The 15,035-nt window shown below is 59.7% G+C and overlaps 1 protein-coding gene across 4 annotated transcripts in view; it reads left to right on the plus strand.

Annotated features, from left to right (window-relative positions):
* The window catches only part of CORO7 (coronin 7), a 52,243-nt gene that overhangs the window by 12,996 nt on the left and 24,212 nt on the right, over positions 1 to 15,035 (plus strand). For all 4 annotated transcript variants that reach the window (XM_055409370.2, XM_088833094.1, XM_055409371.2 and 1 more), the window contains exons 7-9: positions 5,946 to 5,996; positions 11,267 to 11,353; positions 11,804 to 11,886. In XM_055409370.2, coding sequence (XP_055265345.2) covers positions 5,946 to 5,996; positions 11,267 to 11,353; positions 11,804 to 11,886 — 221 coding nt within the window. The remainder of the gene's footprint in view (positions 1 to 5,945; positions 5,997 to 11,266; positions 11,354 to 11,803; positions 11,887 to 15,035) is intronic.

Here is a 15,035-nt window from a genome sequence, read left to right on the forward strand (position 1 = left end):
TCAGTGCCGCCTGGTGACAAAGTGGCAGCCGTGGACTACGTACATGACGTGAGAGCTGCAGCCTCGTGGCCAGTCCAGCCTGTGGCCTCTGCCCCACGTCCCCTTGGCTCCAGGCCCCCACCCCAGCCCCAGGCAGGGTGTCTGGGGAGCAGGTGTCCAGGGGTGGACATGGGTCATTTCCTGTGGAGCAGCCAGAGGTGCCAGCCCTCCCCAGAGCTCACGGCCCAACTGGGCCTGGTGTGAACCGGACCCCAGTGTGGTTGGAGCCCCCAGAGGGGTCACAAATGTGGCTGCAGAGGGATTAATCGGGAGGCAGGCATGTCTCCCGGGGGTCCTGCCGTGTTCAGAGGCAGCCAGTGAAGGTGTGCGGCCACGGGGAGGGGAGAGTGGGCTGAGGGCAAGTGAGGATGTGTTTTGAAAGGCAGCAGGCACCCTAGCTGGGGGCCCAGCGTCAGGGGTTGACCTGATCAGGTGGTGCTGTGGGGCTGGGGTGATGGCGAGGAGCATGTCGGCCTGGGAGGGGGCAGAACAATGAGGAGTGACTCCCTGGGGAGGGCCTGCCGGAGCCCAGGGAAACCTAGAGAACCCGGGGAGGGGGCGAGAGCCTCCGGTCTGGGGATTGTGTGCGGAGGGCTTGGGGGCTGCATCGGAGCCGTCCCTATTGAGACAAGGGGCTCACGCTGTCCCCACCCTGACCGTGTGCGTGGCTGTGGGTGGCGGTGTGGGAGGGGTGACCACTGTGGTTCCTCAGCATCCAGGGCTGAAGACCCTCATCATCCAGCCTGCATCCAGGCAGCCCCAAGGTACCACCCCCAGGGGCCCCCGAACTCCAGACTGGCCTCCTGCTTTGGAGGAGGTGGGGGGTCCAGCCCCTTCTCCCCAGCAGTCTGAGCTCCATTTACCATCAAAATAGGGCGTGAACTGGGGCAAGTGGATAGAGTAGATCCATCTAATCACAGAGCCCCATTTCCCCATCAGGTCCCAAGGCGATGACTCAGCTCCTTGCCTGCTGGTGTCTTCGTGGGGAGGATTAGTGGGGCCATCCAGCTCTGAGTCCAGTGGAACTCTGGCCCTCTGCACCTGGATCCCAAAAGCGCAGGGACAAGAAGCAGAGATTTCTCAAGGGCATCGCTGGAGTGGTGCCCAGTGGAGGCCCCCCAGCCCCCCACCCCCTCAGTTGCTCTGCCTGTGGGGCTGACCCACGGAAACCCCTTCCTGCTCCCCTACCAGCTGCTGCTGCCACAGGAAAGGGAAGGTGGCCGCTAGGGGGCGCACTGGCCACACAGATGGCTGGACGTGGCCAGCTAGGCCCCCTCGGCAGGGTGGGCTGAGCCCGTGAGCCCAGCACCACGCAGACCCCGCTGCCCAGCCCTGCAGCCCCCACCAGCGCCACGCTGGCCCTCAGCGCCCGGTCTGAACCCTGGTCTGGACCTGACACTGGGATTCTGCACTCCATGGCCCAGGTCCCCAGGTGCCTCTGACCTCTGAGAATTGCTGCCATCACCCCCAGCCCACCCTGGGTTTTACCAGGTCACGGAGCACGTGAATGGTGGAGCTGGCGTCCTAACCCTGGCCCTTTCGTCTCCACAGTGGGGGGAGTGCCCTTTGCTGCCAAGAGGCCTTCTCTCTTGCCTGTCACCGTCAAGATCCAGTTCCTGCCACTGCTTGACCCACCCTCTGTCTGGCTCCTGCTGCGCTGTCTCTATCCTCAACCCCCGGTGCTCCTTTCCTGGCCCCTGCTGTCTTTTCTGTGTCTGTTGCTGTCCCTCTGTGTCCCTGTTTTTCCCCATCCTCTCTGTCTCTCACTGTTCTTTCTGCTTCTGTCCTGTGTCCCTCACTGGCCCCATCTGTCTGATCTCTGTCTCTAAGCAAACTCTTCCTGAACCTGAGACTGTGGAGTGGACGGTGCCTCAGGGTTAATCCCTGGACTGTGCCTGGTGCCCACCTGGCACATAGCAAGGGCTCAGTAAACTACAGCCACAAGGTTTTGCTGGGCGAGACCTGAGAACCCTGGGACCCTGCCAGGTGTCAGGAAGGCCTGGCTTTCGAGGACTCTGCAGGCTGGACCCCTGTCTTGTCCATCTGTGTGCTTGCCCAGTCCCCCCCATTTCTGCCATGCCCTCCCCGCATGACTTTGTTTTCCCTGCACGTCATGTGCCAGCAGACTCCCGTCTCCTCATCTCTGATCATGCTCTGTCCCCTTCCTCGAATGCCTTTCCCTTTCCAGCCCAAGCTCCGCTTGTCCTTTGGGCTCAAGTCAGGTCTGGTTCCTCCCCAGAGTTACCTGTGACCACCAGAGTTACCTGTGACCACCTCTGAGTGGCAGACACCAGCACTGTCTGCATCCCAGGCACCCGGGAGGGACGGGGCAGGCAGGGCTGGGAGTCCTATCAGTGAGGTGTGCTTGTTAGAGGTAAACCAATGTTGCTACAGTAACTAAAGCCCTCAGTTTACATTAGGGTTCACTCCACATACTTCCTGTGGGTTCTCACAAGTGCATGACGTCATGTGTCCCTCCTTATAGCATCACACAGGATAATTCTGCTCCTCTAGGAAAGTGCCCCGTGCTTAACCCGTTCATGCCTGCCTGCCTTTTCCCAGACCCCCAGCAACCACTGATCTTTCTGCTGTCTCCATAAGAGATTCGACTTCTCCTGGATGTTGAGTGTCACATAGGTGGAATCATGGAATGTGTAGCCTTTCCAGATTGAATTGTTTCACTTACTTAGTAATATGCATTTATGTATGGGTCTTCCCTACCTTTTTGTGGACTGATAGCTGTTTTTTAATTTTTGGCATAGAAATGCATATAAAATTTACTACTGTAACCATTCTAAGTGTACGGTTCTCATATTAAGTGTTTTATGTTGTTCTGTAGTTGAAACTCTGCCCCCATCGAGCAGCTTCTCTTTGCCCCCTTCTCCAGCCCCTCGCAATCATTTTACTTTCCATACCTAGGAATTTGGCTACTTTAAACACCTCGTATAAGTGGAATCATACACTGTTTGTTTTCCTATAACTGACTTATTTTATTTAGCGTAATGTCCCTTAGTGTTAGTCGCTCAGTCATGTCCGACTCTTTATTACCCCATGGACTGTAGGCCACCAAGCTCCTCTGTCCATGGGATTCTTCAGGCAAGAACACTGGAATGGGTCGTCATTTCCTTCTCCAGGGGATCTTCCTGACCCAGGGATTGAACCCAGGTCTCCTGCATCGCAGATAGATTCTTACTCTGCCACCAGGGAAGCCCATGATGTCCTTAACCTTCATCTATATTATAGCATGTGACATAATTTCCTTTTTCAGACTGAATAATGTTTCATTGAATGCATTTTGTTTATCCATTCATCCGTCAGTGGACCCTTAGATTGCCTCTGGATCTTGGATTTTGTGAATAATACTACTATGAACATGGGTGTGCAAATATTTTTTTGTGAGCCTGTTCCCAGTTCTTTGGGGTTTATACACAGAAGTGGGATTGCTGGATTATATGGTAATTCTATTTTTAATTTTTTGAGGAACTGCTTGACTGTTTTCCATATCATCTGTTCTGCTTCATATTCCCACAAACAGTGCGTAAGGGTTTCAACTTTCCACATCCTCACCAACACTTGTTATATTCTGTTTTTTTTTTTTTTAATTAATTAATTCATCTATTTTTGGCCACACCCAATGGCATGTGGAACTTCCCCAACCAGGAATCAAACCCATGCTCCCTACATCGGAAGGGTAGAGTCTTAAACTCCCAACCACAAGGAAAGTCCTATTCTGGGGTTTTTTGACAGCTGCTGCTGCTGCTGAGTCACTTCAGTCGTGTCCGACTCTGTGTGACCCCTTGGACGGAAGCCCACCAGGCTCCCCCGTCCCTGGGATTCTCCAGGCAAGAACACTGGAGTGGGTTGCCATTTCCTTCTCCAATGTGTGAAAGGGAAGTTGCTCAGTCGTGTCCGACCCTTAGCGATCCCACGGACTGCAGCCTACCAGGCTCCTCCATCCATAGAATTTTCTAGGCAAGAGTACTGGAGTGGCTTGCCATTGCCTTCTCCCCGTTCCATTTATGTGAGGTGCAAAATCTTAACCATGATTTTGATTTGCAGTTCTCTGGGGATTAGTCATGTTCAACATCTTTTCACATGCTTGTTGGCCATTTGTGTATCTTTGGAGAAATGTCTATTGAAGTCCTGTGCCCATTTTTAATTGGGTTATTTGTTTTTTTTTGTTGTATGAGTTCTTTATCTTGTCAAATGCAAGGTCACCTGGGTTTTCTCATATGCTATCTTCTAGAGGTTTTATACTAAAGGTTTGCATTTTAACGTTTAAGCCTATGATCCATTCTCAGTTGATTTTTGTGAAAGACGTAAAGTCTGTGCCTGGACTGACTTCTTTGCATGTGGATACCCAGTTGTTCCAGTGCCGTTTGTTGCAAAGACTGTCTTTGCTCCTTTGTTGAAGACCAGCTGGCTGTAGCTAAGAGGGTCTCTCTCTGTGCTGTGTTCTGTTCCATTGGTCTGTGTGTCCGTCCTTGTGTGGATCCACGCCGTCCTGATTCCCAGAGCTTTAGGATATACTCCAGAGCAGCAGTCCTCCACCTTTGTTCTCCTCCTTTTCTGCTGTGTCGACCATTCTCAGTCTCTTGCTTGTCCACGTAAAGTTCAGAATCAGTGGGTTGATATTCACAAAATAACTTGTTGGGATTTTCATTGGGATCGTATTGAATCTGTACGTCAAGTTGGGAAGAACTGATATCTTGACGATACTGAGTGTCCTGACTGTGAACATGGATTAGCTCTCTGTTTGATTCTGTGATTTCTTTCGTCAGAGTTTGGTAGCGTTCCCTGTGTGCATCTTATACATATTTTGTTAGATGTATAGCTAAATGTTTCCGGGTTTTTTGGGGGGGGCGGGATGCTGATATAAGCAGTATTGTTTTTCATTTCTCATTCCAGTTGTTCACCACTGGTTGATTGTTATTTGAAATAAGAAAATATGAACCGTGCTGATTGAAACAAGGGGGAGCCGTGCTAAGATGTGAAAGGGAAAAGCTGACCACCCTCACCTGCCTCAGCCTGGTTCCCAGTGTTAACACATGTCCCGCGCCTGTCAAGGCCTTTCTCCTTACTCAGCACTCTTGCAAAACATACAGGAATGTGGTCAGACAAATGGGGGTTTTGTTTATTTTTAACCACAGTAGGATCACACCACCACGAATTACCGGGCATCTTCCCTTTTGCATTTAACAATTCATCACGGCCAAGCCTGTGGTTAGTCACTGGATATAGATTCTGTCCTCCCTCCCCCAGTTCTTTATGCGTGTGTGTTCGTGTACACATTCACACACCATACTCACACACGCAGAGAGATTATTCCACAGAAATCTGTTTAAAGCATGGGCATTTTATTTATTTTTTTCTTTTTCTATCTGTTCCCATCCCCACCCTTGGGTATTCTGAACCAGTAACTGCATGCTGAGTGATGGATGGATGTGTAAGCTTGCCATCCTGGTTAGACGCCAGGTTCAGTGTAGAAATGATGTTGTCCCGTGAGCCCCTCTAGGCTGGACAGGCCCAGACACGTGTGGCAGCTGGGAACCTCGAGTTTGGCTCTGGGCTTTGTTTTCTCTGTCTGTGACGGGGTGGTGGGATAGCACAGCTTCGCAGGGTGATTAGAAAGATGGGGCGAGGTCACACGCTTAGTAGGTGCCCAGGAAATGTGAACCCTTGTCACTGGGCTCTCTGTCGTGGGTGCCTGGGGCTGGCAAGGGGGCCTGCCCCTTGCTGTGAGGAGGAGGAACCCAGGCTGGAGAGGGGTTGTCTGGTGGGTGATGCTCGCCCTGTGTACTGCGGGGCAGGACCCTCAGAGCCTGGGGTTGGGGGAGGCCAGCCTACTGGCCCCCAGAGACCCTCCCCGCCCAAACTGTGCTGTTTTCTCTTCTCGGCTTTTCCAGGACAAGCAGCTGCGGATCTTCGACCCCAGAGCAAAACCCGAGGCCGCCCAGGTGAGTCGTGTGGGCAGCAGGACTGGGTTGAGGCTGCAGCAGGTGTGGGCAGGGCAGCCGGCCTCTGGCACACAGGTTCTGCCACGCCTGTGCCCTGGCCCAGGCCCAGCGGGCACATGGGGGTCACCTGGGTGGTGGTTCCCGCTGCTCAGGCTGTTTCTGGGAAGTGTGTTGGGCCTTGGGAAGGTCCAGCTTTGATCACAGGGTGGGGCACAGCCAGGCTGCCCACAGGCCTTTGGTGGAGCCATCCTGTGGCTTCAGGAAGCTAATTTGAGATGCCAGGTTCCTCTCCTTTGAGACCCTCATCCCCCCCAGCTTTCCTGGTACTGTCAGCAGAGGTTGGCCACAGAGGAGCCAAAGAGCCCCCTCCCTCTGCACCCCTCCAGTCTCCCAGCCAGCGCCGCGAGACCTGCCCAACCCGTGGGCCCCGGGCCCTGAGCGTGTTTTGGTCCGTGTCTGACTCTGCACAGGTGCGTGTGGCCCCTCAAGTTCCGAGAGGGAGTCCAAGCCGCAGGTTCATGCTGCAGGCACCGAGCCACTGGGGACTCAGTCATTCGAGGGCAGCCCGCTGCCAGGCACGGAATGTTCCACAGTGAACAACACGGGGCAGTTGCTGGGGGCTTCTCTTATGGGAGCGCTTTGACGCTTCCCCAGGGAGCTGGCTCGGGGCAGAGGCTGGGGTGATGCTGCAAGCAGCCTGGGGCGGGACAGGCTGGCCTGTCACCTGTGTCGTGGGAGCCGTCGGGGTTATAAGGCAGCAGTGAGGTGGATGGGTTTACATTTTTCAAAGTTTTTCTAGAAGCTGAGGTGCTGTCTTTCCCGAGGAAGGTGCAGTGCAGTTCACGGTCCTGGCACCAGCTGGTGGGAAGAGCTCCCCAGCGAGGCCCCAGGCCCAGCACAGATGCCTCAGCTCTGTATCTAGGGCCTGTTCCCTGCCCGAGGTCAGGGCTGAACCACCAGTCTAACTCCAATTGGCAGTAGCCAGGGACTGTATTTCCCCAAGACACATAAACACACAACACACACACACACACATAGAGTCCCCTGAGGCACACACACACCCCTTCACACAGCGAGCTGCAGCTCTTTGCCCAGGACGGGGTGGTCAGCTCCACCTCCAGTTAGCCAACCACCTAAAGGAGGCCCCGTCCTGGCAGGTGAGCCAGGCCCAGCAGAAGTGGCTTTGGCCCCACCCCAGCCGTGCTTCCACCCGCAAGGCTGGCCCCTGGTCCTTTGGCCCCATCGCCCTGTGACCAGTGGGCCAGCTGTTTGAGCCTCAGGGCAGCCTGAGCAGCCAGCCTCCCTGCAACTTTCTGCGGCACACCTCCAGTGTTTGCCCGGAGAGAAGGACCAGGCTCAGCTCGAGGAGAGAGATGGGGGCGCTGTCCACTCAGCTTTCTCCGGTTGCCCTCTCCTTGCCAGGGTCCGTGCAGGCCCCGACGCCGGGCACCTCCATCCCAGCCCCAGCCAGGCAGCGCCCCTGGCCCGTCCCCCAGCTGAACGCTTTCCTCCCCGCGCTGTCCCCCCAGCAAGGGGGAGGCGGCGACGGCGCTGAGGTGGAGATGCGGTGGCCGCTGTCCAAGGGCTGCGAGTTCAGTGAGGCAGGGGGAGCCCCCCAAAGGGGGTTTCTGGGCTGAGGAGACCTGGGAAGAGCGTGGGTGGCTGCCACCCCCGCCCCGCTCCTGGGCCGGTGCCTGTGCTCAGCTCCTCAGCCCGCGGGGGCAGCGAGGCCTGGAATGCCGCCCTCCGCCCAGCCCTGCCCCCCGCTTCCGCCGGGGCATCTGGCCCACACCTGGCTTCCATTAGGAAAACCGCTGCTGGCGGCCGGGTCGGCGTGAGCCGAGGGGCCAGCTCGGGGGAGAAGTCTTCTGGGAGCGCCTCCTCCCGGGACTCTCCTCGCCCACCAGAACGGGCACTGCCCTCCCTCCAGCCTCTGCACCCACTTCCCCCTGGGCCATCCCCGCAGGCCAGGACCTGAGGGCTGCTCCCTGCAATCTTTTCTGGGCCTGGCCCCTGGCGACCGACTGGAGCTTGGAGCAGGAGACGCTTGGGCGGCTCCCTCCTGCTCATGCCCCCCGCTTTGTTTTTTGGTTCCGTTTATGACGGATTACTGTGTCCCAGGCCCGTGGCATGCACAACCTCCTTCCACCCTCCTGAGCATCCTGTCAAGTCAGCCCTTTGGTCATTTTTGTCCCCAGGGTCACAACAGCTCACGGCAGAGGCAGGTTCAGTCCATCTGACTCCAGAGCCCTGGGGGTCCAGAGCCCCTTCACTGTGTCAGGGCCCCAGGGGCCGGAGAGAGGGGGTGGCTGAGGCCCTGAAGCCACGGCTGTGCCAGGGAAGGTAGCCGCCATGGTGAGGGGGTGCCCAGGGATGGGGAGGCTTGGGCCAGCCGGTCTGGGCAGGAGCAGCCAGAGGACCCCTGGTGAGGACAGAGGCAGGCCTGGGGGCCGGCATCATGACTAAGGAGGGGGCGCGGGTGGGTGATGGGGGGGGGGTCTCACCGCCAGAGGAGGTCCCCTCAGCCCAGACCAGCTCAGGGCTGCTCCTCCAGCCGCCCTGCCCCTCACAGGAAGCATTGCCATGGCGACCAAGGGGGGTGCTTGGCGGCACCGCAGCAGCTGGAATGCCGGGTATGTGCCCGAGCTGGGCAGGCGCTGCTTGCTGTCTGGCCGCAGCCCTCCTGTTCTCTGCTTGGGGCCAGGTGTGGGGGAGACGTGGACAGAGGTGGGGGGACTCCTCCGCCTACAGGACCCCCGGCTGTCTGAGAGAGGGGACCCCAGGGCCTGGCCCGTGGGCTTAGTTCACCGTCGGGCTCCCTGTGACAAGGCTGGGTCTACGCTGCCACCTGCCCTCTGCCCCAGGAGAAGGAGAACCTGGGGATCCCAAGGGGAGGCTCCTCCTCCCAAGTCCCACTGAGGTCAGTGGAGAACTTGCCAGATTTGAAAATGAAAGTCCTTTCAGTCCTCTGGGACAGAGGCCTCTCCCAGTTGCTGGGGCTTCCCATGGTCCCTGGGCAGACTGAGCCAGGTCTACCCACAGCAGGCGCGCTGGGCCCAGGCTAAGCTCCAGCCTGGCCTCTGCTTCCTGGGTGCTGTGCCCTCCGAGGCCCGAGGCGGTTATGGAGAGCCGCGGGGCAAGCCGGACTGGCCTGTCCACACCGTCCTGCCCGTTGTCGCTTGCTTTCCCAGGGTGATGGCGGGACACCCAAGCTGCCTGGTGGGGGTGGCTGGCCTGCCGGGCAGCTCCTGGTCTGGGCACTGCTGCCTCTGGTCGAGCCTGTCCCCTCGCCAGTCCTCCGTCAGCTCCTTCTACTGAGAACAGGAAAGATGGTGGGCGGGTGACTGCCCTGCTGGGTCGCTGGAGGCAGATGGCTTCCCCTCTCTGTGCCTTTGGTTTCTCCAGACCTGGAATAGGAAGGTGAGAGACACGGGCCAAGGAACATTCCGTCCAAACCTGTGCCTCTGGAGAGGAAAGGCTCCCCCACTGCCCACAGGCTCTGCAGGCCCCAGGCGCCACCGCTGCCTCCCCCGAAACTCCCTCCCCCGAGACCCCTGTGCCAGCCGTGCCGGCCTCCTGAGTCTCCGAGGCTCCACCCTTCACAGATGCTGATCCCCACACTGGCTCGCGCCTGTTGATCTTTCATATCTTAACTCAAGTGTTATCTTAAACCCACTTTCCTCAGTTATACTCCGTTGTGCCCCATGACCATGCTTCTGAAAAGCGCACGTTGCTGTGTGCCGGACTCACCACCAAACACTTCTGCAGGAGGAAGTCCGTTAACGGTGCTCAGGTCAGGAAACTGAGGCACACGCTGTTGGCAGCAAGGTTTTCCCCCAGCCAGTCTGACCGGAAGCTTGCGCCCTAACCTGCTGACGTCGTTACTTCTGTTTGGTTCACGTGGGCCCTTCAGCCTGCCTGTTCCGAGTGTGGGGGCCTTTTCTGTTTCACTGACTGTGTCCCCAGTGCCCAGTGTCACGTGCAGCTTGGATATTCACGTTACAAAAGAACAGATGAGTGAGCAGTCCTGCCTCACCCAGGACGTGACCGTCCATCTGAGAAGTGTCCAGCCCCACCACCAGCATCCAGCACAGTGCCTGGCCAGGGAGAGGGCTGTTGAATGAATGAAGGGTGTGCGAAAGCTGTTCGAGCCGTCTGGCACTCCGTACACAGGATGTTTGCACACTGATGAGAGGGCAAGAGAGCCCAAGTGATGCTGATGACTGACCCTGGGGTGCTGGTTCCGGAACTGACCCTCACCCCGACTCTTCAGCCCGTCTTGCGTGAAGCGACGGACGTCGGGCCCCAGTTCTCAGGCTCCAGCCTGACTTCCTCTGCCGACTCCAGCGGGGTGGGAAGGGAGCAGTGAGAAAAACTCGAACGACACGGAGCTGTTTCCGACGGGCTCCCACGCCGGGGTCGGCCTCCGCGGGCTGGGGAGGGGGCGCCGGGCCAGCTCCCCTCAGCCACCTCCCTCCCTCATTCATTCCCAAGGAGATCGTGGGAAGCCTGGAGGAAGCTGGCCACGGTTTGGGGTGAGCTATTTTTGGTAACAGGGTCTTTCGTCTCAGGCTCCAGGGGCCAGGGTGACTGGGAGGGAGCTGTTTGCATTTCCTCTGGCCCCCTCGGCTCCCTCCCACCGCCTGGGCCCCGGGGACAGGGCCGCCCGCGGTGTGAACCCGCTTCCCCTCCCCAGCCCGGGAAGCCTTTCTACTGTCAGCCCCAGCACCACGGGAGGGCCGTGCTCTGCCCCCTCCAGTGGCTGTTCCCTGCACTGGGCACCAGGCCCTCTCCCCAGCCCCCTGGCAGTGTTAGGAGGCAGCCATAATTCTCGTAATCCCCCGATTTGCACGCCGCTTTGTGGCAGGCCTGTTCCTATCACATGTGGTCTCAGTTGATCCTCGCGACAGCCCTGGGAAGCAGGCGGCCTGGGCTGTGAGCCGGGAAAATGAAGTTCTAGGAAGGCACTGGGTCCCAGAGCCCGAGGATGGTGACCGGCAGAGGTCGGTGACCAGCAACCGAGTGCCCCCTCTGGGGCACCCACAGGGGCAGGGACATGCCACTGTCCCAAGCCCCATGGCCACAGCAAGAGGGGCCTTGGCAGTGCACAGGGCAGCCGGACAGAGACTAAACCCGAGCTTGGTGGCCAGGTTGGCCCTCTGGGTGCGGAACTGTCCCCAACTGGCTGCTCCAGCCCTCCAAGGGGCCCTCAGGTGGGTGGACCCTCCGAGGAGGGCCCTGGGGCTCAGTGCCATCTTTTCTTCCCCCAGAGCACGCTGGCCCATGAGAACAGCAGGGACGGCCGGCTGGTATGGACGGGCACCCAGGAGCACCTTGTGTCCACTGGCTTCAACCAGGTAGGGCTCCTCATGGCTGAACTGGACACACACACCACAAGGGCAGGACGAGTCTCTCTGGGAGGCAGGGGCCACAGCCGACTCCAGGCCTGTCCATATACGGCCCTGCCCCTTGTGCAGCCGGGTCTCAGAGCCCCAGGGGACGACAGCCTCTGAGAACTGGCAGATTCCATTTGCAATAGCTAAGCCTGACCCTGGGAACTGTGATGGACACCCCCAGGGACCAGAGTCCACAGAGGGATCCGCCCCCTTGTCACCTATGGGTTCTTAAAGGGGCAGGACATGAAAATTCAAATCCTCCCTTCCTGGCGTGCCTCTCCCCCTCCCCCCATCCTTTGTGACTGCCCTCCAAGCTCTGCTCTGGGGCGAGTGCCCCCACGCCAGCCCGTTTCCTTGGCCCTGGGGTTCCTGGATGGGCCCTTCTGAGTCCCACTCTGCCCCTCCTTGCAGATGCGAGAGCGTGAAGTCAAGCTCTGGGACACCCGGCTCTTTTCCGGTGCCCTCACCTCCCTCACCCTGGACACCTCTTCCAGGTAGGAGCAGCTGGAGCATCGGGTCGGCTGGCGGGTGTTGAGGACCCCGTGATGTGTATAAACGTGCGCCGCTGGTTGGGGGCAGGCTTCTGCACAGGGGCTCGTGCTAGTGTGTTTTGGCCTTTGGGGAGGAGACTGTGACTTGGCAGGTGGGGGACAAGGTACGTGGGGATGGGCTTGATTTTGCTGTGAGTGCTCTGGTGGGGCTGAGGACTGGGACACCGAGGCTCCGATCAAGAGGGGGACGTGGGGTGACACGGGGCTGGAGGCAGTCCTTGGACCCGCAGGCTCGGTGAGACCCCAGCCCAGGCCCCACACTGTCGCTCATAGTCCTGGGCGGGTCGGGGGTGTGGGCAGTCACTTCATCCTCCCACCCTCCTGCAGGTGCGTGCAGGAGGGTTTACGGTGGCATCCACAGGGTCCTGGCTGAGCCAGCTCAGTGCCAGGACTGCCCGGGCCTGAGGAGGCCAGCTGAGGGGATCAGGTACAGGGGGCTCGGGGAGGAGGAGGTGGAACCTGGTCCCCGAGCCTTGACTCGGGGCGGCTTGCTGAACCCGTTACCCAGGCAGGGACCCGCAGAAGTCAGAGCCAGGACGGGGTCTTGGTCCTTGGATGTCCATCCAGCCCCTTCCTCTCCTGTTTCACAGCTGGGGAAACTGAGTCACAGAGGGCGCAGTGCTCCGCCCAAGCTCCAGGAGCAGGGAGGGCCCTGATGGGGCAGGCTGAGTGCCCAGGGAGCTCCTGCCAGGGTGGCCCCCCTGAGAGCCCCAGGGCAGGGGAAACGGTCAGTGGGCAGGCACCCTCCACTCACGTCCTCTCTCATGACACAGGGAGAGGATGGGGAGCTGGAAAGGCTCGTTTTGCAGGTGAGGGGGGCGAGGGTGAGTGAGGCCCCCCACCTTCCTTTTACGCGCACGGTGGGCATGAGGCCTCTGCCTGCTCTTGGCCGTGGGGATCCCAGGGGTTACTACCAGGACCCCCTCCCTGCACGGAAGGACTCAGGGCTCTCAGGTCTCCTGGCTTCGTGTCTGGCAGCCCCTCCCCCATCCCTGATGCTGCACTGGTATCTCATCCCCCAGGCCTCCCCAGGCCAGATACCCGCTTCTCTGTGGGCCAGGGGGGGGACTGGCCCTGCCTGGACATGGGAGTCTACGCTGACCATCAAGGGCTCCTCACCACACCACTTCCTGCCTTCTAGATTCCGCCCCTGATCTTTGCTGGTTACCCACCCCCCACCCTGCAGGAGCGGTCCCCGCCCAGCCCCAGCGTGGCCCCTGGGGGAATTAACGATGCCCAGACCCCATGGTGCCACTGGCCAAGGCTGACCCTGTAATTATAGCAGTTAAGAATAGCCTCGCAGGGCCAGCGAGGCCTGGAATTTCTCAAATCACTCCCAGATGGGCGGCCAGACCAGTGTCCCGCCCCCTTCATCCCCCAGTCCTGGCTGCTGCCCCACTGGGCCCACACCCTTGGCAGAGGAGCTGGGACTCTCCAGCCCTCTGCAAAGCCAGTGGACGCCAAGGCTGCATGCCAGCTTCCAGACCGGACCAAGAGCTCGTGGGCCCTCTACCCCCAGGCTCCCCAGAAGCCAGAACCCCACAGGGGCCCCCTGGGGCGTCAGGGGCTGCTGACTGGGCTAAAGGTGGGAATCGGTGCAGAATGTCAGCTGCGGGCACCACCTCGGCCTCCACCGCACCCGCTCATTTTCTTTATTTTACAGATTTTCCACCTTCATTTGGGTAGAACAGTAAGAGTTACAGGAGGCCAGGGAGGGGTTAGGCACATGCCCCTCCCTGTCCCCTCCCAGGGAGGACCCAGGGCCCCACCCTCCCAGGGATCTCTGTCTCTGCTTCCACCTGTGCCCTTCCCCGGGGGCGGCAGGTCCTATTCCTAAGACTGGGCCCAGGCAGACGGCCACCCTGCACTTCATGTGCAGGGTGGAGGCGGGGGTTACCATTAGGGCTGACCGAGCAGCTCACACTCCCGCCCTGGAGAGGCAGGAACACCACTTGTCCTGGGTGCCTGCCCCTGGGCTGGGTGAACAGTCAGCAGTTACCAGCCCCGGGTGAAGGCGAATGGAGGGTTTTCACCAGATGTTACCAGTGCTTGAAAGCTGAAGCCAGAGAACTCAATCCTCTGTTGAGGTCACCCCGGGAGCCAGCACGGGGTGGAGGCTGGGAGCGTGCTCTGGCCAGAGGCGCCCACCCCACATCCCAGTGTGTTCCCTGGAGGCCCGGAGCCTGCAGCCCCTCCTGGCTCTTGGAGGCAGGAGGTTGACTGCCCCTCGAGGGCCAGGGGGCAGGTGTCGGCTCTGTCCTTAGAGGGATTGAAGGGCACGCGTAGCCCCAGGGTCTCGAGGACCCGGTTGGGGGCTGGTGTTTCCCCACTCAGGGTCACTCTGGGTCGTGGCTGCCTCCCGGCCGCATACCCCACTCGGTCCCCAGTCTCCCCTTCCTCGCCCAGCCCCTCCTCTGATGGGAGGCCCGAAGACCTTTTCTGATGGGGCTGGCATGAGTGTCTCGCCTGCCTCCTGCAGGCCCTGCCACCCACCCCGCTTGCTGCCCCACTCACCAGGTTTAGCTTTGCAGCAAAAACATTCCCTCAGCAGCCACTGCGCTGAGCAGCAGCCCACAGGCCCACAATGGCCCCTTTGACGGGGCCGCCGGAGGGGAGGGCCGGCCTCACCAGAGCTGTTCCCCTAATGGGACCCAGGCCCACAGGAAACCCACCTGGGCCGCCGCTGCCGCCTCAGGGGGAGGGCCCCACCCCAGTCCCTCTGCCTATCGAGGTTCCCCGCCTGCATCCGCCCTGCTCACGCCAGAACCCTCCGCTGCCGATAATTGAATCCAGAGCCTCGCGTGGCCGGCGCTGACATCAATGTCCAGAGCCGCAGGGCCTGTTCCGCAGGCCTGGCTGGGCTGCCTCCTTCCCTCCAGGGTGAGCCCGGAGGCCAGGGGGACCACGACCTATGTAGGGCAGTGGGCAGGGGCCTTGGAGGGGGCTCGCAGGCCTCTGCAAGACCTCAGTGGCCCCAGGGCCACCTCCCTTCTCGCCAGACGGTGACCAGAAAAGGTGGCGGCGTGTGTGTATGTCTGTGTTGGTTCATCTCCCCAAGCTCCCAGCACCTGGTCCAGCCAGGTGCACAGCCT

Source organism: Moschus berezovskii, chromosome 27 (assembly GCF_049115385.1).
Source record: "Moschus berezovskii isolate FMDL1 chromosome 27, NW_MosBer_1.0, whole genome shotgun sequence".
In the NCBI taxonomy this organism is placed as follows: domain Eukaryota; kingdom Metazoa; phylum Chordata; class Mammalia; order Artiodactyla; family Moschidae; genus Moschus; species Moschus berezovskii.